A 27,058-nucleotide genomic window follows, 5' to 3' on the forward strand; every position below is an offset into this window, starting at 1 on the left:
CTATGTTTCCTTTCCTGATGATCAGTAGTGGTGCCCAGTTGGGGGTGATCGGGACCGTGTCGCATGTTGGGTTATCTTTTATTTTGGCGCCGTAGTCGGGCCATGAGTGTTTGGATGATGTAATGTTATTTATGTACTTGATTGACGTGGCGAGTATAAGCCAACTATGTTATCTCCTCTTTTATTATCTATATTACATGGGATGTTGTGAAGATTGCCTAACTTGCGACATATGCCTTCAATGCGATTATGCCTCTAAGTCGTGCCTCGACACGTGGGAGATATAGTCGCATCGAGGGTGTTACAACAGTGGACACCACCGGCACGCGGCTCTGGACGCACACTGCAGCATGAAGGCGACTTTCACAACACCGGTCCGCGGCTCCAAACGCCCATTGCAGCACATAGGCTTGTGGTGCCGAAGGCCCATTGCAGCATGGTGGCGACCATCAGAACACCGGCCCGCGGCTCCAAACGCCCATTGCAGCACAGTGGACAACACCTGCCTGCGGCACCGAAGGCCCATGTAGCACGGTGGCGACCATCACAAGACCGGCCCACGACTCTGGACGCCCATTGCAGCACGACATCAACCCTCACAACACCAACCCATGGCTCCAAACACCCATTGCGGCATGACATCGACCCTTACAACACCAACACACGGCTCCAAACGCCCACTGCAACACGACGGCGACACATGGTGGACAACACCGACCCGCAGCTCCGGACGCCCATTGAAGCACGGGGCCACCATCACAACACCGGCTCGCGGCTGCAGACGCCCATTGCAGCACAGTGGATAACACCGGCCCACGGTGCCAAAGGCCCATTGCAGCACAGTGGCGACCATCACAAGACCGGCCCACGGCTCCGAACGCACATTGCAGCATGGCGGCGACCATCACAACACTGACCCATTGTTCCAGACGCCCATTGCAACATGGCGGCGACACATGGTGGACAACACCGGCCTGTGGCACCGAAGGCCCATTGCAGCATGGCGGCGATGCATGGTGGACAAACACCGGCCTGCGGCATCGAAGGCCCATTGCAGCACGGCGGTGACCATCACAACACCGACATGCAGCTCTAGATGCACATTGCAACATTTATAAAAAATATAAATTGGCAACTTCACGCTATTACAAAGCTCGATGCCTTGAAGAACCCTGTTCTAGACATGGACATCTAGCACAGCAAAGATAGAAATACTGTAGGGGCAGCAGGCCGTCGACCGTGTGCATATGGAGTTGTAGGTGCCTAGCCGAGCTTCCTGCTCAGCAACGACAAGGCTGGCAACGGCGGTTCTGCAGCCGCACTATATACTCCTGATGTAAAAGTAGCAGCAACCGAAGAAGTGAGTGCGTGATGGATTAATCCTACTAGATGACCAGTTGCGCCAAATGGCACAAAGACCCGTTTAAAACCATGTTTGTGTTGAAATTTTTTGCATTTTTTCAATAGCCGTATATTTGAGTACATTTGGTAAGAACTTATACCCCCTATACATAAAGGAAATTAAATGCAAATATTTTCTAAAGGTAATAATGCCACAAATTAGATCAGTAGGTCAAAATAGTTGAGTCTGCAATTAGGAACGCCGAGTAGCTGTAAACTTGCATTAAAAAGAGAAAGCACAAGTGACACAATAAAATGTACTTAATACATGAACTCGTGAACATTTGTACATGAGAAGTTAATAGAAATAGTGGTCAATTACATCATATAATTTGGTTCTATACTCTTGTGTATATATCCTGAGTGCTACCCCTTTGTGATCAACTCTTTGTCCCTCGAATCGAATGGCACGGCTACTGCCCCTTGTAGAAAAAGAAAGGACTCTATAATACCCATAAACGTAAACTTATAATTGCAAAAAAAAAAAACCCGCCACAAGCACCATATATAAGGAAATATTACAAAATACAATGCAGTTCATAGGCTCATTCTTCAATTGACATTCTGGACATCAAATCAAAATTATGAGGTATTGTTGTGAATTGCAAAACTTCTAAACCAGGTGCTAGCCTCAGAACATCCTTCAGTATGTACCTACCACAAATTATAGTAAGATTAATAAAATACATATCCCTTTTTAGAAGCAAAAATACACAACCATCTAAAATAGGGAAACTTGGCGGCATGCAGCATAAAGAAGATATTGCTCATGCTCGCTTGAGACAAGGAATATAGCTAAAGAATTTTCCAAACCTTGAGAACGAACTACAATAAACAGCCAAAAAAATCTAATATTCTACATATGCTGGACACATGGATGTTACTACAAAAAGGGAAGGCATCAACAAGCATAAGTATCTCATTTTTAGCTACCAATATTAGCAAATATTCTGTTATGAGAAACTATTTAATGGTAGAAACTCTGAAAGACACAAAGTCATTCGTTTCACATCATCATCTTGCTGGTGACCAAATAAACACTATTGTTTCATGTGTAGTTCAAGGCTGTATTTCAGAAAGTCTAACTGTGTCGGAAATTTTTTTTGAAACCAACACTGTAAAAAAAAGCGTGCCTAAAACTGTCAAAAATTTGAACCTAGTCCAAGCACTTCCTAAAATACCTTGTTATGTTCTCTATGAGTGCACTTATTAATCTGTCAGTTGGTGTCGTAAAGAGCATCGGCGAGACACTTTACTATGCGGCAGCTAGTGTCATGTAAAAAGGGGTGGAATCATCAGGTGAAGATTTTGCATCCCTGAGTATAACTAATAAGGATATTGCACTACCTCCTGGTTGTCCTACCAGTAAACAATCATATCAACATATGAACCACATAGTTGCTGGGAAAACAATGGTTTCTAGGTGGGTTTTTAACACCAACCCTTAGAATATCACAATGTTACTCATGCTGATACATCAACTCTATTCAACAGTGTACCAAATATGTCTTGCTTCAGACAGAGATAATGAATTAACAATTCCATCCTGTGTTTTTCAAACCCAGCAATTCTTAATGTTGCATGACCTTGTGGAGTCAGGTAGATATCACAAAATTCTATCAAAGACTACCAGCCAAAATGGCAAAAGAAAAGAAAGTTCAGCAGAGCAAAGAGAATAGAAAATTCATTATTACTTGGAAGCGACACATGTTCATTAACTGGGGGAGGCATGGTGTCATCTGTTTTCAATGGCCTGAAATCAATCCAACAAGCTTCATCTACCAACGAGATAACCCATTAGGCCTTTTAACACTCTGCATCATCATCCCATCTGATCTGTCAGGTTGATAGTCAGCGAACAATACTTCAGCTTTGCACATGATTTAAGGACAATCTAATGGGAGCAATCATAGCAAAGTAAATCAACAGTGAATTGTTGTTTTTGCTTTTTTGGAGACATCTCTTACGATTAAAATACCTATCCAGAACAATCAATATAAGGCATTGTGAGCAGATAAACATTATTGTTTCATTATCTCCCAACAAGCTAGATCAAAAGCATTGACCAACTTAGTGTGTGCCTAGCCTTACAGAATATCATAGCACAGACATTCATTGAAGAAGACAAATGATTATAAACTCTGAGCCAGTCACACTACCACAAAAACATGATAAACCTTGAAAAAAATACCAGCTCGAAGGTATGGAGGCAAAAGCATCAAAGGTATATGGGGAAGAACTCACCAGAGCAAAACCAATGGAACAATTAGTAATCCCACTTACATGCAGCACCAGCGAAACCAATGATAAATTTAGACCGGTGCTTCAGCAAGAAATTACTTCACCACAATGGCAACCAACCACAACTCCTTTAAAGATGACTATAATGAATTTAACAGAGTAGTAGTTTAGTTTCCACAAGTGAAACAATGAACAAGCTTATTGTATAAGTTTACTTAATTTGGTCACAGTAATAGGGAGGCACATTTTCTTCAGTCCTGATTACTGAATGGCAGGTACTAACTGAAGTAAACCAAGCATGTATGTGCTCTGAATATTCACAATTGCCAGTAAACAAAGTAACTAACTATATTTACCAAAATGTACAATGCCCAAGCTCAGCGAGGGAAACAAACACAAGGAATAGAGGTCGCACACCTGAAACCTGCTGAACTTTGCGTCGGTCTCCCTCTCAAGGGCCAATCTAGAAGCAAAATCAGCAAGCTATGTGCCTCCATGGTAAGTTTTCCATCTATAATTGAGAAGCACCTGCAAAGATGGAATAGACATCAGCCATAAATCACAAGTTCTAGGCAAAGAAAGAGAATTCCTATAAAGCAAGTATCAAAACATTGCTCCCTTCAAGATGCTGTCCCCTCTGCATCATAACATTTTTTCCCGACCTTTGAAGACACTGCACTGAACCCTCTTCAGCAAATAGAGCATAGATTCATGAAGAGCTCCAGAAGAGATTAAATGGGTACAAATGACCATTACACATGTCATGAGTTAAATAGGTTCGTTATAATGACAGGAGCAAAAGCAAGTATACTATAAGGAATTAATTACGGTATGGGATTACAACTTTGAGAAAACACTATAATAGGGAGAAATAATAAGGTACCCGAGCAAATCGGAAGAGCGGCGACAAAATAATAAGGTACATAGATATTAGAGGCAAATTGTTATCCGAAAATATATACATGATTCAGTCTTATTTCAGAAATTAAAATTTTGATTTTTGTGTGACCCACATTATAGAATAAGTGCTAACCTTTTGACGAGTCCTATGCAATATCAGGAATCTAGATCCAACCAATGCACTCGACTTGCCCTGCAAATATATACTCCCTCCGTTCCGAATTACTTGTCGCATGTATGGATGTATCTAGATGTATTTTAGTTCTAGATACATCCATTTCTACGACGAGTAATTTGGAACGGAGGGAGTACATGGTTCAGAGTTATTTTCAGAAATTAGGATTTCAGCCACAGTTGCAACTCCAACACCAAAAAGAACTGACCATTCATTTTTTAGAAGTTTGGACAGAAACAAAGAACAATGCTTACCTGATAGAAACCAACAGAGTTGAAACATAGACTCTGATTGAGAAGCCAAATTGAGATGCCATTGAGCACTCCAAATCCCATGAAGGTCCTTCCATAGAAAGATTTGTGCTCAAAGGGCTTCATACATAATGCCACATGAAGTCAATAGAATGGAACAAAGAGATGCCAGGCTGTCAACATGGTTGCTGCACAATAAAGAATAAGGTTGAGTAAACTTTTAGGGTAAACCAATCTACTTTTGTTTTTCTAATATGTTTAGACTGCTACTCTTTCCTTCTCAAAAATATCATTTGATAACTGGTACAACACAATCTCACTCTAGCTCCTTCTGCTCGACATATTCATTTCGGTAAGTCACCCTAGCTGAGTGGCTGTATCATTCGAGTTAAGCTCACGGCTTGTTTATTTTGTTTTAACCATGGTGTGTTACAACCCACAATACCTATACATACCGAAAAACAAAATTTGCAGCTCGCACTAACCAACATAGTTTTTTTTCCTGAATTTACACTTGCGATACCACATACCAAAATGGATGTGGTAGTTACGTGGAGTAATTAGGCTGTTAAAAATAATATGTAAATCTATCGATGCTCCAAGTATATATTAATTAAAAGCCAACCTAGTGTAATTTTCATTTAAGAATAATATAGCATTGACCCTGCGATATACTTGTATGCGGATTTTCTCAGAATCACACTTGCTTCGCTATTTTGTACACCGGCACGCTCTCTTCCATACTAAGCATATGTTGGCTACTTCAGTAGCACCTATCCATATCTTCACTTTGCTAGGATATCCGCTGGAAGAGAAGAAGTGAAGACTCTGTTCTTCAACTTTGTTGCCTATGCATACATACACATATTCAGTTGACGAAACATGGTTTACTTTATACTTACACACATGATCCTAAATCTGAGAAACCAGAAATGGCCTAGTCAAGCTACAACCTTTGAACACATACCTTATTTTGCCAGATGGTGTGCAGTGTGATGGCCACGAACAACAAGACCTGGACCAAAATACCGAAGATGATTCCCATCCAAAGGCCCTACCCACCTGTATAAGGAAGCAAGTGAAGGCAAGTTCAAAAGCAAGCATGAGAACACATGATAACCGAGCTAATATGTTCACTGTTCGTTGTTTTTTCAGAAGGGGGTGACCCTGGCCTCTGCATAAGTGATGCACACAGCAAGTATTGACTGATGCATACCAAAACATTTTGTGGCTTCACATCCCCGTGACAGACTCCAGGAACAGTAATGAATGTACACGAGCCCCCTGAATAGACACCACCAATGTAGAATTGACTTAGAATAGTTGCACAATGGAAGACACACATTTCACATTTATTCATTGACAATTCACAAACCTGATAGGTGTAGAGCTTGATGTAGATAAGTGACATCCCCTGTTTGGCATTACTGTAGTTCTTAAGCCCGCGGTAGAGCGTCTCCGGGACATACTCCATGACAAGGTTCAGAAACAGCTCACTCCACTTGTGGTTGAGAAGAAGCAGTGCTTGAGGGAGACAACATTGGAATGGTTAATCGAACGCATAAGCTGCAGCTCCCGACAGTACCTTCTTAGTGGCCACCGTCTCCCCAGTTTCCAAGCATTTAGCCTACACATGCAACCATTTCGCTAAACATCAGGCTGGTGATGGACAACACAAACAGAGAAACAAACATTGGCTAGAATAATCACCTGAAAGACGGCGCCAAACGAACCAGTGCCCAAAATGTGCTCTGCCATGTAGCTTTTGCGTTCCATCTGGTTTCATCCTTTCCAGGTCTGAATTTTGAGCAGGCAAATAAACTCGTCTCATGGAGCAGCAACTGCCAAATCCACCTTCTTTTGGCACTCTGGTTTTCCATCACATGGCTTCTTTGTCCAGTGATTTTCAGGAAGGTGGCAATCTCCCAACATACTTCTCATAACAACTAACAGGCAATGCCGTTCCTACCAGTGTGACCACCAGCAGAACCCATTCGGGCTTCCATGGCCTTATCCTCTATTATATATTTATATGAAGACTGGTTAGTGAAATAGGCAAAGTAGTAAAGTAACTGATTTGTGTATCATAAGTACAAATTTCTGATTACTGCGAGTAATCAGTAGTAGTAGCATCTGGGACGAAATTTCAGTTTGGACTCAACAACACATCTCACTAAGGCAATACTGGCCGTAAAACTCAGCCCAAGAGACACAAGGGAAACATAAGAGACGGACAGCGCACATGTCACCGGCCTGAGCTCGACCGCATGTTGTCCTCGTTTCCTCCAACTCGAGGACGGCGTGCGGAGGCAGGGGAGGAGTCGCCGCTGGCGAGCAAGAGGGATAGGAAGAGGGCAAATCAGAGGGAGCAAAAGGGGCGGAAGGAAGACCAACGAAGGCTACGACGGCGTCCTTCCCTGCCTCGTACCCTCCCCAGATCGGGCCCCGGAACAGCCGCCACCATCTCCGTCGTCTCGTGCCCGAGCGGCACCTCATCGCAGCTCGACGCCGCCACCACCGCTCCTCTCGCGCCGCCGCCGACGCATCCGCCGCTCCCCCGCCTTGAGCCGGTCCGCCGCCATGGAGCCTTAGCGGGAGGAGTAGAAACACGAAGGGGAGGAGGCGGAGGGGGTGACACGGGGCTCGAGAGCGGAGGGATTGGTGGCTGGAAGACGCGAGGGGAGGCCCCAGATCGAGCGGAGCAGCGGCGATGGAGGGAGAGGAGGCCGCCGGAGTTGGGGTTTGGTGGTTTGGGCGTGTGCCCCCGCCCGCTACCGCCCGTCGGCTCTGCAGGCCGCACCCCGCGCCACCCGCGCGAGCCCGCTGCTGCTTCTGGGCGCCACCCACGCGCGCTGCTGCTCGCCCCGCCTGACAACCCCGTGCGCGGCTCGTTTGCGCACCGCACGCGCCGGCCGCGCCCTGTCCCGCGCCCTTCAGCGCTGCCCCGCGCACGCCCGGCGCTGCTCGCTTTCGCTGCGCCCTTCCGCAGCCGCCACGCCCGCCGCCGCCGCGGTCCGACCGCGTCCGCTTCCCTTCACCGCCCGCCTACGCCTGCCGCTGCACGCCCAGCGCTGCTCGCTTCTGCTGCGCCCTTCCGCAGCCGCCACGCCCGCCGCCGCCACGGCCCGACCGCGTCCGCCTCCCTTCACCGCCCGCCTACGCCTGCCGCTGCCTCCCGCTTCGCCGCTGCGCGCCCACAGCCGCGGCGACTGCAGATGGAGGATGGGGAGGCGTCGTGGGAAGAAAGAGACGAGCGGCGACGGCTACAACGCGCTGGGCCTTCGAGAGGAGGAGGAGAGAAGTGGAGGGGAGGAGGAGGCGGCGCAGCGAGGAGGGGACGCGGAGGATTGTCCCGAGAGCGCTAGGTTTCCGGGAGAGGATTGGCCTGGCTCTTGTCAAGGATCTCGTTTTCGGAAGTGGATTGGTCTGCCTCGTTCACCAGATTCTAGAAAACCCTCCCTCTGCTCTATGGGCCTATAGGCTCGCGACCCCACCCATCATCCTCTTTTGAAGCAGTCATGAAGGTTAAAAAAAGTGGACGGCTGACCAGACGCCAGCAGCCAAAAAATACACTGTTGCACTTCGAGCAACCCAATCCTGCGGCGAACGTGTGGCGCGCGCGCAATGCGGGCGGGTATTTTAGCAATGTTTGGCATTGTGCCAAATATTGGCAACTATTTGGTTGACTACGAGTTGTTTTGTCTCTCTCATATAAAGTTGTCAATAGTTGACAAGTCTCGGTATTGCCAATAGTTGACAGTGTCAACATTTGGCAAGTCAAATATTGGTAGCAAACCAATTATGTTTTATATGTTCAACTAGACCATGATAGCCCACGTTGTCGCGCCCGACAAGTTTTACAGTTAAATGATAGGTACTGCTGAAAATATATATTTGCAACCATAAAATATAAATGTGTCCATAGCAAAACTACATGTTGCTTATTTTTAAGTTGGTCTATTTTTCATTGCTGATGTCATCAACACATTTTGATGGTAGTAACAAGAAAGATTAAATAGAAGGATTTGGCAAGAATGCATTTGATCAAGCCGAGTGGGACACATTCATCAGTCAAGAAACCATATGTGGTGCCTCTCCAGGAGAAAAAAGAATTTCATTTTTGAAAGAGCACACACATTTTCTGCAAAGTAGATCAACACAAACTTTTAACAGCTCATGAAAGGAACAACTGGATCTAAAGACAAATTATGCATAGAAATAACATGCCTTTTGCGCCCACTTCGCGATGCTGCCATTCCTTGTTAGTAGGGATGGAACGATGTTGCACCCTGGTACTCGTCTTTACTCCAGTCCTTCCTTCTCACGCTCATCTCGGTCTTCTTGACTTGCCTTGGGAAGCTAGAGGGTGGGAGTGGATGCATCAGGAGTTGAACAAAATAGAGCTTACGGTGGAGCAGCAAGTGAACACGAAGCAGTACCTACATAGGTAACTACAATACCATTGAAGACCAAAAAAGTGTAATATGTAATAAGCATGAGAACATATTTACCGAAACTTTGGACATGATTTGTTTGACACTCAAATCAATTAGAATCCATCATAAGTTAGATGCAGAGCTGACACTTCAGGCTTGGAAACTGGGAATGAATTTTGTTGGATATAACAAAACATGCAGACAGCTTTGAAAATTCTCCAGATGCAACCATAACTGCCAAAGGTTATAAAAAAACAAGACATACAAAACAGGAAAAGTACTGTTGGTTGAGGATCTGATGTAAGAAGTCACCTCGATTGCATATGTATCGGTCTTTATTTCCTCCCAAACCTGCATGACGTGATTAGTTAAGAGCATCTTCAGCCGTTGGCCCCCGAGAGGCGCTAAAAATCGCCTCTGAGACGCATCGGCGATAAACGACGCGCTCGGAGGTGTAATGCCCCCAGTCACGGCGCCCACATTTTCTTGAAAATATAAATTACGGCACAAACACAGCGCAAATTCAATCAAACTTCAGCGAGTTCGTTCATATTTAAAATATTTTACAAAAAGAAAAAAACTACTAGGTTGCTCCTCGCCATCTCCCTCGCCGCTCCTCGCCGCCCGCCGCCCTTGCAGATCTACATGCCGAGGTGGCTGTAGAACCGCATGTAGTCGCCGCCGCCGCCGCCGTCGTCGCCTCCGCCGCGGCCGCCGTCCCTGCTGCAACCCTCCCTCGGTTGGCGCAGCGGGTTGGATGGTTCGGGGGCGTCGTCGTCGTCGTCGCTGTCGAGGACCACGATGTCGTGCTCGTCCTCGCGCCCACGTTTGCGGGCGGCTATCTCCTCCAGGGCCCGACGCTGCCGGACTATCTCGTCGCGGAGGTAGTCGTTCCGCGCCCACTGCATGGCGTCCTCGTCGGAGATGCCGCGCCGGGCTATCTCCTCGTACTCCGCGGGGAGCCGGGCTCCGGCTTCAGCCTGACAAGGGCGAGGCGGCCAGAGGCGGGGGCGGAGTCGTCGATGCGGACGCCGGAATTGCGGGTGCGCGCTGACAGGCGTGTCCTGGGGCTCCGGCTTGGCGGGGCGGAGGCAGGGAGAGCCGGTCGACCGACCTGACGAGGAGGAGGACGCCCCGGGGTCCATGCGCCTCGGCGTCCACGAGCTCCCACGACGGCGAGAGAAGGACCGGGGGAGGGGTACTCTAGCCTCGGCGTGTTGCCGCCCTCGATGTACTCGAGGACGGCCTCCAGCGTGCGGCCGGGCACGCCCCACCATCGGCGCCGCCCCTCGGAGTTGAGCCTGCCGGAGGGAACGACGCCGTTCGTGGCCTCGAGCTGCTCGGCGTGGCGGCGGCGGAAGTGTGGCTCCCAGAGCAGGCTGTCGGGGACGTAGCGTGGCCCCTCCCTCGCCGCCCACGACAGGGAGGAGCGGATGCGCGCGATCTCCGCGCGCCGCGCCGCCCCGGTGGGCGGCACGGGACCCCGCCGGCGCTGATTCTCCAGGCCCCGGGCACCCGCATGTCCGGCGGGACCGGGTACTCGGCCTCGAAGAGGAGCCGAGTTTCGTACTCGTGAAGGTGGCGGCGGCCGAAGCCGTTCGCCGCCGCGCCGTCGTCTGGGAAGCGTTCGGCCATTGTTTGAGCTAGAGACGGTGAGAGGAGAGGGGGGAAGGGAAGAAAGGTGGCGCCGGCGGTGGAGACTCTGTGCGTGCCACCGGCGCGCTGGGGGTCGGCTTTATGTAGGCGGAGGCGCCGCGTGTACGTGTGGCCGTCGCGTTACGCGTGGCATGCGATGAGACGCGCGTCGTCTCGTTTTCACTGCGCCGCCCGTGAGGTATCAACGGCGGAGGCTGACCGGCGCAGCAGCGCGCGGCAGTTTTGGCATTGATTCGCCGCGAGAAACGAGGCGATGAGGACGACGAAGCGGCGAGAAGCGAGACGAGTCACTGGTAAGGAGGGCCCGCGGCTCTTTCGCGCCAAAAACGATTCGCCCAGCGCCCCCAGCACGCCGGGATCGGGTTGGGTCCGCCGATGCTAATTTCGGCCCGAGACGGCGAAAATTGGGCCCTTGGGAACGCGACTGGACCGATTTTTTGGTGCCGGCGGCCGAAAACTCGCCTGGAGAGCCTTGTTGGGGACGTGGCTGAAGATGCTCTAAGTTAATCTGAATGATTTTTTGTATGCGGAGGGTGAGAACCTGAAATAGGGAATGGAACATACAAAGACACCAACATCGTCAAAACTTCATGCCCCACATCGTCCCTGTCCGCCCGCGAGCGTCGCGCACCGTCTCTTGGCCCGATGCTTCGTGTATGGCGGCTTCGATTACGGGAGCGGAGGGCATGCGATAGAGCTGCAAGGCATAAAGAACGAGAGGAGAGGTTTAGAACCATGGTTCAGCCGAACCTACAGTCAAAGCCGTCCGATCTAGCATGACTCACATGTGGATCCGAAATCTGTCAAGATTCAAATTTCTCTTATGTCGTGCTATCATTCTTAATATGTCTCTCCGTTAGCGATGCCTAGGCTTGGGGTCTCTATATTTTTTTGAGGCATGATGAGCTGGCACACCTTCCCATGCTACTGTAGCACAGGAGCCAAGCACGAGAAATACAAAAATAATTCTATGCCAGGCTTGTCGGAACTGTTTTTTTTATGGAAACAATGTTCAGTAAAAACTATATGCCACATGTACATCGAGAGAAGTCTGAATATTGCTATTTGAATAACAAACTTTCCACTTATGACTACGAGTCTATTCTCAAGATATCCAAAAAAGCTAGAACTGGAAAAACATTTAATGCCGCCGTATTGACCATAAATTAGAACTCTAGCATGCAACAAAAATATTAGATAGTATTCCAGAAATATTCGATATTGCACAAATTTCAGATGCTCTCACTGTGTTGCCAGTAGATTTATGGTGTATATGTCAACATCTAAAATTTTGTATGCACTAAAACAGCCGTGAACAGTGCAATTGCATGGGAGACAGCTCTCACTTCTTTCAAGAATGGCCCATTATTTTATTCTCTATATTGTTAGCAATCAGTAGCATTAACGCGGGATGGTTCCCGCCATGTGACTTAATTGTTTCCACTATGCATTACCACACTCGTCATACACAGATCTCCACAGAAGCTGCCCTGAGATGTGTGGCTCCGAGCGTAGGTTCGAGTGGACCATGGTTCCACACAATATTTTCGAATGAAGGACGATGTAGCAGGAAGGGGCTACGGAGGAGGGGGGGCGAACGTACCGGCGCGGAGTCAGTCGCCGCAGCATAATCTCGCCCACGGTGGATCGCCAGCGCATCGAGGATGGAGGAACGCCGGTGGATCGCCGGCGCATCGAGGATGGAGGAACGCCAGCGTACGGAGAGGAGGAAGAAACGGCGGCACGGAGGAACTGGGGAGCCCCTAGCTGACGCTCGCGTGCGTCAAGAAGATGAGCATTCGCGCAAGGCACGGTTGGATGGACCGGCCCGTTTCTTGGCGTTACAGCGAGCCAGTGCCAAAAATCCTAAAAAAGAATGTTGTACGTAGGAATCAAACTCCCAACCCAACGATAGAGAGTTAGCGTTCCTTACCACTGGAGCTGCTGCGTCATTGCAATCAAAACACTGCGTGAGTACTTGAGAACTAGTATATGTACTGACTGATCCAAAAATAAAAAAATTGATCATTGAACATTTTTTGATATACGTTGAACATTTTCATAATATACGATGAACATTTCTCAAATACCCATTGAACCATTTTTGTCATATATGCTGAACAATTTGAAAAATACATATTTAACATTTTTGTGATATAACCTGAACAATTTAAAAATACACATTGAACATTTATCTTCGGAGGACAATTCCATAAAATGAACATTTTTTTTAAAATGAATATACGCGCTGAACAATTTTCGGATACACACCGAACTTTGTGTAATATACAATGAACAAAATTAAGAAACATAGTGAACATTTGTATATTCATTGAAAAAACAAAACTAAAAGAGAAAAACCAAAACCAAAAGAGGAAAACAGGACAAAAACCAAAAACCAGAAGAGAAACAGGAGAAAATCAAACCAGAAGAAACGTAAACAAAACTAGAAGAAGAAAACCGGAACAAAACCAGAAGAAGAAAACAAGTGAGAAAACCAAACGTGGAAGAAAAAAAAACTAATGAAAGAAACATGAGCGAACGAAAAAGAAGCACGTGAACCCCGTAGTGGGCCGGCCCAATATGCACGCGAACGAAACAGCTGCGAGCGTTTCTTCGACAGCTTGCCGCCCGCGCGCGTCAAATAGGAATTGCCGAGGAACTGTTCATTCGGGATGGGATAGCGCTGAAACCTGGATAAGTTGGGTTGCGTCTGAGTCGGAATAAGTGGGCCTTAATGGCCCGATTACTGGCAGGAACGGGAGGTAGTTTCCTGGAGCAGCGGCCCAAGAGACGGTGTGCAACATGCGCGGGCGACCAGGGACGCCCGATCTGCATTGTACGTCCTAGGATCCGACGGGTGAGACAGCCAAATCGCTGTGGAGGCTCTTAACTACTCTAGTTGTGTTATACTGTTTTTTAATATCGGAAAAAAAGGCAGTGCGGAAGTCCAGGATCACGGCCGAGGCAGGGGACACGTGGTTGGCTAGCAAGGCGGTTGACGCTGCGCGTATCTTCAGCCGGTTGATTTGAAACGATTTCCATTTTTATTGAATACTATTGTTTTTATAAATATTATCTGTATTTTGCAGAAATGTCTTCACAAGATCCCGGCGCTGCCTCTTCTTCTGAGAGCACGCATTTGGGCAACCAATTCTTAGAACCATCGTCCAATCGTGTGGGTCCGACACACACGACAATTACTCCACGGATGGGCCGGATCAGGAGTACGCGGACCATATGAGCATCTGTACGAGTCAGAATATGGAACAAAAGATAAGTTTAGAATATGAAACAAAAGATAAGTTTGGTTTCATGCCTCGGAGGACAATTTATGGTGTTCATTGCCTTGGAGAAGGCCTGCAGCAAGATATCAATGTGGTGGGCTTTGAAAAAGTACCATCACAAGAAAGTACATTGCCCTCATCAAGGACATGTATGATGATATTACAGCTACGGGTCAACTTATTAACCCATCCAAGTGTTCCATCTTATTTAATGATGATTGTCCTGATACGGTTTCTGTGGAGATCAAAAGGTTTCTTGGTGTGACTCAGGAAGTTTTTGATGCAAAATATTTGGGTCTCCCTATACCAGACGGGCGAATGCATAAAGGGAGGTTCGAATTCTTACAATCACGTATGAGCAAGAGACTTGTGGATTGGAGTGAAAGATACTCATCTTCGGCGAGTAAAGAAGTTTTGATCAAATCTGTAGCCCAGACCATCCCCACCTATGTAATGAGTGTTTTCAAACTTTCTTTCTCGGTATGTGATGATTTGTCCAAGTTGATGAGACATTACTAGTGGGGCGTGCAAAATGATAAGAAAAAGATGGCTTGGTTGGCATGGGATAAATTTGTTCTACCTAAATCCAAAGGAGGGATGGGGTTCAGGGATATGAGGGCGTTTAATCAAGCTTTGCTTGCTAAACAAGCCTGGCGACTCCTTGTTGCACCTGAATCGCTTTGTGCAAGACTACTACGGGCTAAATATTATCCAAATGGAAATCTACTGGATACAGTTTTTCCGAGTAACTCGTCAGCAGTTTGGAAGGGTATCGAACATGGATTGAACTTGGTGAAAAAAGGTATGATCTCGCGAGTCGGCAATGGTAATCTTATTCGAACTTGGCGAGATCCATGGATTCCTAGGGGTATGCCTTTTACGCCTATTTCCCCTAAAAGAAATTGTCGTCTAAATAAAGTTGCTGATTTTCTGGATGCTAATGGTGCATGGAAGGTAAATTTATTGGAACAATTTTTCTGTCACGTTGATGTTGAAGCTATTTTGAAAATTCGTACGTCGCCAAGACAACGGGAAGATTTTATTGCTTGGCCTTTTGAGAAGTCGGGATCTTTCACAGTTAGGAGCGCCTATCATTTAGCTATGGGTGAGCACATGGACCGTTTCTCGCAAGGAGCAAGCAGCACATGTCCTGGTGGTGAACGTGGTATGTGGAATATTGTATGGCGTGCCTTGATTCCTCCTAAGATGAAAGTTTTTGCATGGAAGGTAATTACTGGTACACTAGCAACTAACTTAGAGAGGAATCGGCGTCATATTGGTACAAGGGCAACATGCGGAATGTGTGGGCGAGAAGATGAATCGTCATTTCATGCTTTACTAGTCTGTCCCAACGCGGCAAGCTTATGGGACGCAATGAAGGACCGTTGACCATTGCCCAACAGGTATGATATTGCATGTACGGGTGATGAATGGTTTCTTCACTTGCTTGCTGGTCAGCAGAGCAATGTCCGAGACATGATCATTATGGTGCTCTGGAGGGTTTGGCATTTACGTAATGAAGTCATGCATGCCAAACCTATTCCACCGACGGAGGTGTCTTGTGATTATCTATGCAGCTATCTTAACTCTTTGCTACAATTAGGCTGTATGGGTGTGGAAGAGGTGATCAAAGGTAAAGCTCCAATCTTGATGGAACCAGTGATTGAAAAAACTCGGTCATCATTGCCATGTCTTCCTTGGCCGGCTCCTCCGCCGGGCTGGGTAGCTCTCTTTGTTGATGGTTCTTATTATGCGGAAGACGGAGCTGTAGGATCAGGTATGGTTTTTACGTGATGACAAGGGTGGTGTTATTTTTGTGGCTTACCGACGCATTTGTCACTGTAATGAGGCGCTGGAAGCGGAGTTACATGCGATTATAGAAGGAGTAAGTCTCGCAATTCAACGGTCGAATCGACCAGTTCAGCTACAATCTGATTGTTTGGCAGCTTTATCAGCACTACCTAATGATTCACTGGACAGATCAGCATATGGTCATCTTTTGGCAGAAATCAAAGGTTTACTGGAGAATAGGGTGTTTGTTCGTGTTAAAGTTTCTCGTGATCAAAACAAAGTTGCACATTGCTTAGCAAATTATGGTAGATCTGGGGATAGCACTGCGTGCTGGCTTAACCAACCCCCTCCTTTTATTTCTGAACTTATTGCTAAGGATTGTAATTCTGTGAGTTTGAAATAAAACACCCTATTTCCATCGCAAAGAAAAAGTGTTTGAATAAGCGATGATGACACTGATGACTTTCAAATAGGAGTGCACCAAGGGCAGCGTTGAGTCCTTATATTTTTTTTAGTGCTTGAGGTCACAGGAGATATACAAAAAAAGCTATCTCATGGTATATGTTCTTTGTAGATGATATGGTACTAGTCGATGATAGTCGAACGGGGTTAATAGAAAATTAGAGCTACGAAGACATACTTGGGAATCAAAATGTTTTAAGCTTAATATAACGAAATTAAGTGCATGAGATGCATTTTAAGTACAAGTAGAGACAATGAGGAGATTAACCTTGATGAGAATTTGGTACCTCAGGAAGACACTTTTGATATTTAGAATCAATGTCGCGGAAGGATGGTGATATTGATACTGACTCACAGACACTATTTTTTTAAGGCAATGTTGCAGAAGGATGTTAATATCGATTAAGGCGTGAGTCATCGAATCAAAACCAGATAGATAAAGTGGCATCAAATTTTGCTAGAAGGCAGGTTTTGTAGGACGGCAATTCAACTTAAGATGTTGTATGGCTAGAGTGTCACAAAAGCTACATGTTCCGTAGGGCAGCTTTTCGAGTTACCATGTTGTATAGCACAGAATGTTGGCCACAGTTAAGTATGCAACATGTTCAACGGTTTAGTGTGGTAGAAATGCACATACTAAGATATGGATATGTTTTTTTTATAGGTTACGAAGATATGGATACTGGCCACACAAGAAAGAATCGGGTTCAAAATGGCGATCCAAACAAGCAGGCCAAAGACAGATCCAAATATTCAAGACTGACGCTTTGACCCGCCGAAAGAGTGAATTTAGGACAGAACCTAGGGTTTACTGGGGAAAAGAAGTCCAAGGCCACAGGTTACGTAAAACCTAGCCCCAGAATAATTTTGCACAGTGAACTAAAATTTTAAAAACAAGCTTCTAATTTCTCGAAAGATGCTAAGAAAATATGTACACATAACACAAATGCAATAACAAAGACACGGCCAGGAGGCATAGATGAATCTAGCAATGCCGTCAACGAGGACGGGTCATTATTATATGGACAAAGAACAAATATAACCAATCACAACCTATAACTGACCTTTTACTTTACAAAAGAACAAAATCGAGGCTTACACCCACTTGCGAGTAGAACTCGCACTGGCTTCCCATCAACATTGGCCAGTGTAAGCAAAACAAAGTCACACAGCTCTTGAACTAACTGAGCATCTCAGCTGGCAGGCAAGTTCAACCTTTCATGCTTTGGTTTGCAGCTGAAGTAGGCGTCAGCAAATTTGTCGGAGTGGCAGGCATTGGGTCGCCGCTAAGGACAGGCCACTCATTACCTGTTACGAATGCGGTAGCAAGATCTGTAGGAACCACAGTGCTTGATTTGACAGTCGAGAAATGCTTACCACCGTCCAGTTCCACATTAGTTGCGAAATCTTTGGTTCCTGAATCGGACGATTTATTTGTCAAATCTGTTTTCAAGAATAGACAGACAGCGGCGCAGTCATCAACTTTTGCTGTGGGAAACCGTGTTCTCCACGTACGGTGAGCCGTTTGGACAAGAAGCCTTGCTGCTGAGGCCTCTGAAGTGGATTCACTGACAATCTTAATGACGTCATCGTTTGAAAGTACATCCCACACCTACAGTGACCAAAGAAATTAGATGATCACATGCCACAAAAACCATCTAGCTCGCAGAAATGTTCCAAGTTAATATGTGGTCAGTTGCTCACCCCATCAGTCGCCAACACAACGAACTCATCCTTTTCTGTGATGTGATGGTACGAAACATCAGGAACAGAAATTACACCATAACTCTTTAGACAAAAGTCTCCAAACGCTCTTGCCATGGCCAACCCTGGGGAGTTGTACTTCGGAAGCCAAACACGAGTAACATCTGGCTCGTTTGGGAGAGAAAATACTCTGCCCTTCCGTTCCCTGATCCGTGCTGCTTCACCTGCAAAACATGCATCTTGCTTCATTTACATGGGCATCTACTCATAACAAATACAGTTCTTCCCAGAGAAAATGTAAACCACAAAAGCATTGTCGTCACAAGATATTAATAAGCTTGTGACGTCCTTAAAGGGAGTGGGACATGAAATCTGAAGTTAAGATTACAAAGTGAGCTATTGGAATATCAAAATCTGCTCCCTGCATAAAATGCAATGTAAAAAAGATTGTCGTTTCGGGCCAGATATGTCAGGTCCAAAATTTTAACATGTGGGCCCGTTCTCAAGTTTGTACTGTCAATGATAAGTTTTTTGAGTGTGTGGTGTCCATGATAGGTTATATTTACACTTTTTATTAGTACCAATTCAAAGTTTTGATATCAAGGTATCTTTAAAGAACTGACTCTGAAGAAAGTCAGATCTAAAACTGAACAGCAGATGCAACATGTTGTTACATCCCTATCAGATCAGAAAAAAGGAAAATCAGATTGAGCTTTTTACTCACAAAAAGCAGGGCAGATTGTAAAAAGTTCAATACAATATTTTTACTTAAATACTCCCTCTTTGTATTGTGGATGTTGAAAAAAATTATAAACTTGGTCAAACATAGAAATGTTTTGAATTATAAAAAACCTAATATGGACTACATTTTGAAACAGAGGGAGTATAATAATTCTCATATCTTACCATAACTTCAGAATTATATTATAATCACTTTTCAAAAAAAATAAAATATTGTTGTCATAGATATTTGATAAAACTACCACATGTCATGTAAATAAACCAACTTCATTTATTTGTTAAAATAATTTTCTAAGGCACAATACATCCTACAGTGTCACGACCTGAGACCTTTTCAGTTATGTTTCCAAATTTTGTGCACATACCATACAAGGAGTTCTTCAATTAGGGTGTTTTTAGTTGGAGGCAGCAAGTAGAATCATGCATCCGATTTTAAGTAACCCACAAGTGAAATACTCCCAGCATCCTAACTGCTCCAACAAGCAAATTAGAAACCACCTAACTAGAAACCAAAAAGTAATCTATAAAATATCACCATAGTTGAAGAGCTTTGGTAAATTTAAGAACAAATACAACAGGACACTGGCAAAAAAATTACACGTTTTGCAATGCATATATCATATCATGTAGTTTCATTATCACGTACTGATGCATGATGTATTTAAGAAATTGACTATACGATAACGCTGATTCAGCAAAAATAATGAAAAAAGTGTTACTGCTACTAGAACTCTTTGTAACACAGAAAGTAAAAGGTAGCTAAGAGTCACACAAGGAAAAGGAGGAAAAAATTGTGTTGTAGACCTTTAAAAGAACACACGGGGATCATTAAAATATAACGTACTTGGGATGCTTGGTTTGAGATCGACTGTCAGTTGAAGAGCAAAAAGGTGATTATCCTCATCTTTAGTGGCCAATATAGCTCTAGAGTCCCCCAAGTTGCCGATTATAAGATCCTGCCCCTGTAGAAATAGCAAGAACATGTTAAAATAAAAAATATCAAGCGAAGCTTCACAACAAAGTAAAGTACAAAGTAAGAAATATCAAGTGAAGTTCCACAATAAAGTAAAGTAGAATCATTGTTGCAACGAAAATACCTGCTTGATCAATGTGACTGCTGTGGTTCCACTGAACAGACAATCAATATTTTTATGTGACTTCAAATCCCTGTCCATTACATAAAATGCCCTCAAGAATGAAGTTCTCAATGCTGTGAAGATTTCTGGGTACCCTCCATTCTCTAAAGCTCCAAGGGTAGCATCGGTATCTTCAACCACAGTTTGCACAGCATCTCCTTCAGTTGTCCCATTTGTGACAGTGTTATTTGACAACTCTTTGTATTCATCCCTGGCTATATTTGCACTCAACTTCACAGGGAGAAGATCTCTGACCATCTTGGAAACCAAATGGCCTTGTGGTCCATGGCCATCAAAAACACCACAAAAGATGGTACCATCTTTTGAACCAAAATTCTGCAAGCGGAATGCAAACACGTTAAAATCAACTATATAATGCCCAAAAGGACATCATTGAACAAGGAGAAAGAAGTGCACAATCCGTACAGTTTCAGCCTACAAGCAGGTCAGAACCACGAAGCCTACGCGACTTATAGCTAAAGGAAAACTCTTGGTCATCAGATAACACGTGGTTCCAAGAACGCCAAAGTGCATCAAACGGTGCATGCCATGCATAAATGTGTTGTCAACTGTAGTCCACTAAACAGGGAAAATTATATTTGCTTATATCATATGGGTGAGCTCACAGTTTCGGAGAGTCACATTTGATGGATTTTGATTCACATACTAGTTAAAGATCCTTAAGCTTGATGTGGGCCAGGAGTCCCGGATCCTACACCATGCCAAGCAAGATCTTCGGGCAAGGCTCAAGAAAAGGGTGGTGAGCTTGGCGGTCCTTGAGCATTCAAGAAAGAAGCAATGTGCTCGAATTGCAAATCCGAGAGAGGGCGATGCCAATATCAAATACTTCCATAGGCGTGTCAATACGAGAAGGAGAAAGAACCACATTCATCGGGTGAGTATAACAATGGTTGGGTCACCGAGCATGAGAAAAAAGAGGAATCATCCACGATCACTTCTCCCACATCATCCGAAAGGCAAGTGAGAGAAAGGACTTCAACTGGGAACAATTTCATTTTGAGGATTGTGATCTTAGTGCTATTGACGACCCCTTCATCACGGAGGAAGTGTGTCATGTCATTAGCCAAATGTCAAATGACGGTTTTACCGGACTGTTCTTCAAGAGATGTTGGGACACAATTAAAGTTGATGTCATGCGCGTGATCCACCTTTTTGGTAGCCTCCATGTTGCTAACCTCCAATTGCTTAACTCTGCAAATGTTGTGTTCTTGCCTAAGAAAGATGGAGCGGAGGGGATTGGTGACTATAGACCAATTAGTCTAACTCATGCCATCGCCAAGATGCTCGCGATTCGCCTTGGGCCTCACATGAATAGCCTTACCTCCAAGGCCCAAAGTGCTTTCATAAAAAAGAGAAGCATCCATGATAATTTTATGTATGCGTGTACAAACTCCTGCCATTCTTTTCAAGGTTGACATCCACAAAGCCTTTGACTCGGTGCGTTGGGGTTACATTCATGATCCTCTTCAATGGAGAGGCTTTCCAAGTAAATTTTGAGAATGAATTGCTGCCTTGCTATGTACCTCCACTCCTCGGATTCTTCTCAATGTAGCCCCCCCCCCCCCCCCCCCCACACACATCAAGCATGGTCGTAGCCTTCGCCAAGGAGACCCCCTCTCACCTCTCCTTTTCGTCACTGCCATTGATACACTCCAACAAGTCCTAGACTTGGCCACTAGGCATGTCTTGCTTCACAAATTTAGAGGCCGTCGAGCTGTTTGCAGAACTTCCATATATGTCGATGATGTGATGGTCTTCATGGCCCCCATTAAACAAGATATTGACAACCTCACACGCATCTTGGGCAGTTTTGCCGAGGTCAACGGTATGGAGGTCAACTTCCAAAAAGGTCCTATGTCCCATTGAGAGAGCAACCCGTAATCTCGAGGACATCCTTCATAGTCTGTCGGCGTCTCACGCCTCACTCCTCATCCGCTACCTGGGCCTCCTCCTCTCCATTTGGCAGCTCAAAAGAGCCGATTTCCAATTCCTAGAAGACAAGGTGGTGGTGACGCTTGTCCCATGGGATTGGCAAAATGTCACTGCTACGGGCATACCACTCTTGTTAAGGCAGTGCTCACCTCGCAAGTCATCTACCATACTACTACCCTCATCATTCCGCAGCAGGTCATAATGAGCGTCAACAAAATTGAAAGGGCTTTCTATTGGGTGGGAACAAACAAGATCACCGGTGCCAAGTGCAAAGTTAATTGGGCCACAATGTGCAGACCAAAAGAGCTACGGGGCTTTGGCGTGCTTGACCTTGAAAAGTTAGCACGTGCCTTACGTTTGCGCTGGCTTTGGTATGAGTAGAAGGAACCCGGCAAGCTTTGGGTGGGTATGGGGAACTCGTGTGACAATGTGGACGTTGACTTCTTCTATGCTTCTACCATCACAACCATTGGTAAAGGTGTCATTGCCCCCTTTTGGGACTCCCCTTGGCTAAATGGCAAAAAAACTAAAGGACATTGCACCGCTCATTTACATGGCATCCTCAAGGAAAAATTGAAAGGATGGAGAGGCCTTGGCGGATGATGCATGGATTCACAAGATCAAACCTGACCAGATCCTTTCCATGGAGCACCTACGGCGATTTGTTACGCTTTGGCGACTCCAAAGCCACACACAACTCCATGAGTGGGCATTACTCTTCGGCTTCAGCATATAAGGCACAATTCATTGGATCAACAGGCTCCACCTCGACGTGCTTCATTCGGGGCATTTGGGCCTTGCCAAAGGTGAAATTTTTTGCTTGGCTTGCAATCCAAGATAAAATTTCGACGGATGATAGGCTTGCAATCTAAGATAGAATTTCGACGGACAATAGGCTTGCTCGGCGGGGTTGGCAAAATTGTGACCTTTGCCCGCTTTACCAACTTGCATGAGGGCAGGGCACATCTATTCTTCAAATGTCGCTTCACCGTTAGGCCTTGGAACTTAGTCAAGGATTGGCCTGGCCTTCATGCTATTGACAAGGCGGCTTGGGCAATGAAGTACTCTTTGGCATTGATGGTGCAAGATGTCGAGAAACAACATTCACAATAGGAAGGCTATGGCATCTCTCACCGTACTTGTTAGTTGGACTATTTGGAATGAGAGAAACGCACGTGTCTTCTGACACAAGTCAAACACCACCACCGATCATTTTTGGCACCATTAAGAGGGGAGCAAAACTTTGGGTTGTGGCGGGCGCAAAAAAATTGAGCAACATCATGTCAGGAGAGTAATGACCCATCACCCATAGTACTATCGGTGTGGTGTAACAAACTCTATTCTCCTTTCTTAATTAATGGATGAGGCAAAGCTTATGCCTCCGTTTTGAAAAGAAAAAAAGATTCAACTATGTTCAAACCTAATTACTAATGAATCGGTATTACAACAGATATTTTGGTTTAAGGACAGGACATGCAAGATGCAATCTGAAGCGCTAGCTTGTTACAAACGTTCTCCTCCTGTTCTTTTTTCAAACGGTCCTTTAGTATTCATATCGTTAAACTTCCTAAAATTTGATCATAGAAGGACTAAAAATTTCTAGATTGGGCAAATGAAAATAGTAATTATTTTCCTTCAAATTGCAGCTCTGATATACAATATAAAACCTTAAATGATGGTGCATTAAGTAAAACATGTAAATTGTAAATGATGGTGTTATAAAATGAACATTTAAGAGACCACGGAAAAATTGATAATAACATTCATAGAGGAGAAAACTGTGAAGACCACACGCTACACAAGGTACTACAACAACAAACCATGGGATTGTATTGTTCAAACTTATTGAACTCTGGAGATAAACAATTTAATAAAATCTCATGGATATAATCAGTGGCAGAGGATGGACCAAAATCGAGGTAGGGCGGACGGATTCTAGAGCGTAAAAGAATATATCATGCAAAACCTTCATGGCCACTTGCCGCTGGCACCACCTCTGCACTGCTCTGCACCCCGCCTACGCTGTTCCGCAGCTGCGTACTTGCTTCCCTGTGACCTGTGGCCTGGAACAGGCTGGCACCCACGCTGGCGCCGCCGTCCGCCTACCTGCTGGTGCCGCCGCATATTGCTAGGCATTCTTGGCTACCCCCTTGTTCGTCCGCCGTCACTGTTGAGGCCATGGCCTGGTCCAGCTGAGCTCCTGGTTCACGGGCTCATGGCCCACCAGGTCTCCCCTTTCCTCCCCCCAACCACAGCGAGTACATGATACAGCGGCGTACGTGTATATTCTTTTGTTCGAAAAATCAAGGTAGGGCGGCCACCCGGCCTTGCCCAAACGAGTCCTCCGCCGATGGATATAATGAAATATGCTCCAGTTAATAAAACACAAAGAAATGACAAGTCTCATGTATTCAACTCTAGGAGTTCATGCGAAGAGAAGATAAGATCGTCCTTAAAAGGAAATATTAAGATAACGATAAGAATCATGTGCCTGCTTACAGGTTTCTCCATTTGGGAGAACAATAATTGAGCCCAATTAAACTACCAGCTAGAACACTCTGCCGGCGATTCAGTCGGCCATATCCAATGGCAATCCATGCCCACTTAAACGAGACAAATGAAAATGGTATTCTATTCCAGAAGTTGTTGAATCAAACAGGCATTCTACAGCAAGACCCCACATGTGCGTCTTACGTGAAAGTAAAAAAATCTTTGTCCAGCTCAAGCATACCTAAGAAGACATGTATTAAAATTTTGCCCCAATCAGACAGTTATGTTTCTTCATGCAAGTATCAGGATTGGCTCACGACGAACAAAATCATGAAGACATCCTTTTCATCGTATCCAAATACTTGTGGAGCATATGCAGTAGGAGTCACACATCACCGAAAGGCACCCGTGGAATTAACAGAAGATAAAAATGGAAAAAAAATACAGAATTAAGAACTCAAAGAGTATACCTCCACGACAACCATGGCGTCCTGGTTGACCCCCTTCTTGCCCTGCATCGTGTAAAGTGAGGCGCTAGCGCAGGCGCCGTTGCCGGCGATGCGTCCGGGCGCGTCCCTAATAAGCCCGGGACGCCTTTCCTCGGCGGAGGCGCCGCTTGGCGAGGAACCCCCGTTCCGCTTCCGCCGCAGCGGTCGAGCGGCCCACTTGAACTGCGCAGGCCCCGCGCTTGCGGGGGTCACGCCGAGCCCCCGGAGCAGGCAAACGAGAAAATCGACGCAGCACCCGTCGCCGCCGCCGCCGCCATACAAAGCGGCCTCCGTGGCCGCGGGCTTCGCGGCGGCGACGCGCGCGGCGACGGCGACCGCCAGCATCCGCTGTTGCTGCGCCTGCGGGTGCTGCAGCTGCTGCTGGCCCGCACCGCAGCCGGACCTCCGGCGGCTGAGCACGGGCCGCCTCCCAGCCGCGACCGCCACCATGCCCTCGCTTCGAATGATTCCGCCCCCTTCCCTCGTCTCTTGCTATCTGCTCAGGTCAGGATCTTGGCGCAAGAAGCGAATCTCTTGGCCGGAGTCGGATCTTGCAAGGAGAGCAGGGTGGTTTGGTAGATGGATGGACCTCGGTGTGGCGAAGAGTAGACGCAAGAACTGGTCGCTGCAAGGGCGCGAACGAGGAGGGCGTGGCGGGCACTAAGGAGGGCGCTGGCTGGGGCGTGGAACACGCACGGTGAATACTAGCAAAGACATTAGTTTTACTGGTTCAATCGACGATATTATTCTATCGCGACGGCGAAAGGGGAGCTGGAGAGGACAAGAAGCCCAACAGGAACAGGTGCCACCTCCCCTCCTCTCCCGTGGCCTGCGCGGCGCCTCCGCGGGTGTGGACCGGAGAAGAGAGGCGGAGGCAAGAATCTCCGTGGCGGAAAGGGAGAGGAGGGGGCAAGTGGGCGGGGAGGAAGAGGGGAGGTGGGGCCTCTTCGTCGGCTGGTTGCGTGGTTGTCCTGAGACGGCGACGGACCCAGAGAAACACGTTGCAAGGGGCTCGGTCGGCAACTGGAGTGAATGGCCATGGGTGTCCCGCTGAAATTTGTTTACCTTTTCCGTTTGTCTGTGAGCACCCTTTCACAAAAGACCACCTAAGGAAACACTAACGTCCACATGTGTGGCTGTTTGCATCTTGCCCACACGCGAATCCGCGTTCGTTTGTGGGTGTATAAATCTTGACATGTTTGTGATGCCACATAGAACTAGACTGGTGTGTAGGCATTCAACGACCGTCCACACGTCCGTTTCACCACACGGAGAGGCTGGTGTGTGGGCATTTAGCAGTTCGCCCACACGTCAGTTTTCACTCACGCATAAGGGTTTGTGTGTGGGCATTTGCCATCTCGCCCACATTGTCCGTCTTCTCTCCCACACCCAAGCTACCAGTTGTCATGTGTTTTGCAGTGTACATGACAACTGCCCTAGTATGCTTGTAAACAGATGGCAACTCTCTTTTTTTTACCCGAACATGTCAGTTACCATGTGTTTTGCAGGGTACACGGCAACTACCCTAGTGTGATTGTAAGCAGATGGCAACTCTCTCTTTTACTCGAACATGATGTTTTGTCATGTCTCTTTGTAGCGCTACACGGCAACTGCCTAGTGTTAGTAGGTGACAACTCCTAAGGTTTTCAAATCATGGCAACTGTAGTAAACCTAACCATACATGGCAACTGCTTAGTGTTAGTAGGTGGCAACCTCTAAAGTTTTTAAATCATGGCAACTATAATAAACCAGACCATACATGACAACAGCTGCAGTTGTCCAAAATGACATCTGGCAACTGCAGTTGAGCAACCATGGCAACTGTAGTTCAGCGACATGGCAACTGCAGCTCAACGGACATTGAAGAGGGTCCGGACCATGGCAACTGCGGGGACGCGTGATGACTGTCACACGGGGCGTGCGGGACCGAGAGGTAGGTGGCTGAG

At 46.3% G+C, this 27,058-nt stretch overlaps 1 protein-coding gene and 1 long non-coding RNA gene across 10 annotated transcripts; both read right to left on the bottom strand.

The window, feature by feature from the left end:
- Positions 1-1,644: 1,644 nt before the first annotated feature.
- Positions 1,645-8,403, bottom strand: LOC125537842 (uncharacterized). Of its 9 annotated transcripts, none has more exons than XR_015616676.1 (10): positions 6,679-8,402; positions 6,344-6,595; positions 6,185-6,252; positions 5,936-6,030; positions 5,594-5,816; positions 4,972-5,156; positions 4,060-4,822; positions 3,646-3,782; positions 3,096-3,237; positions 1,645-2,055 (listed from the first exon to the last, which is right to left on the bottom strand). It is a non-coding gene; the product is annotated as an uncharacterized LOC125537842 (long non-coding RNA). The 9 variants fall into 9 exon arrangements; XR_007296111.2 differs by lacking the exon at positions 5,594-5,816 and having other exon boundaries at positions 4,060-4,170; positions 4,676-4,822; positions 6,679-8,394; XR_015616674.1 differs by having other exon boundaries at positions 4,060-5,156; positions 6,679-8,403.
- Positions 8,404-17,580: 9,177 nt separating this feature from the next.
- LOC125537843 (putative protein phosphatase 2C 38) lies at positions 17,581-26,039 on the bottom strand. The gene is made up of 5 exons (XM_048701159.2): positions 25,095-26,039; positions 20,143-20,517; positions 19,890-20,007; positions 18,305-18,528; positions 17,581-18,212 (listed from the first exon to the last, which is right to left on the bottom strand). The coding sequence occupies exons 1-5, from the start codon at positions 25,560-25,562 to the stop codon at positions 17,811-17,813; spliced, it is 1,587 nt and encodes a 528-aa protein (XP_048557116.1). The 5' UTR covers positions 25,563-26,039; the 3' UTR covers positions 17,581-17,810.
- Positions 26,040-27,058: the final 1,019 nt, after the last annotated feature.

Source organism: Triticum urartu, chromosome 2A (genome assembly GCF_056163025.1).
Source record: "Triticum urartu cultivar PI428250 chromosome 2A, HENAU_Tu73, whole genome shotgun sequence".
In the NCBI taxonomy this organism is placed as follows: Eukaryota; Viridiplantae; Streptophyta; class Magnoliopsida; order Poales; family Poaceae; genus Triticum; species Triticum urartu.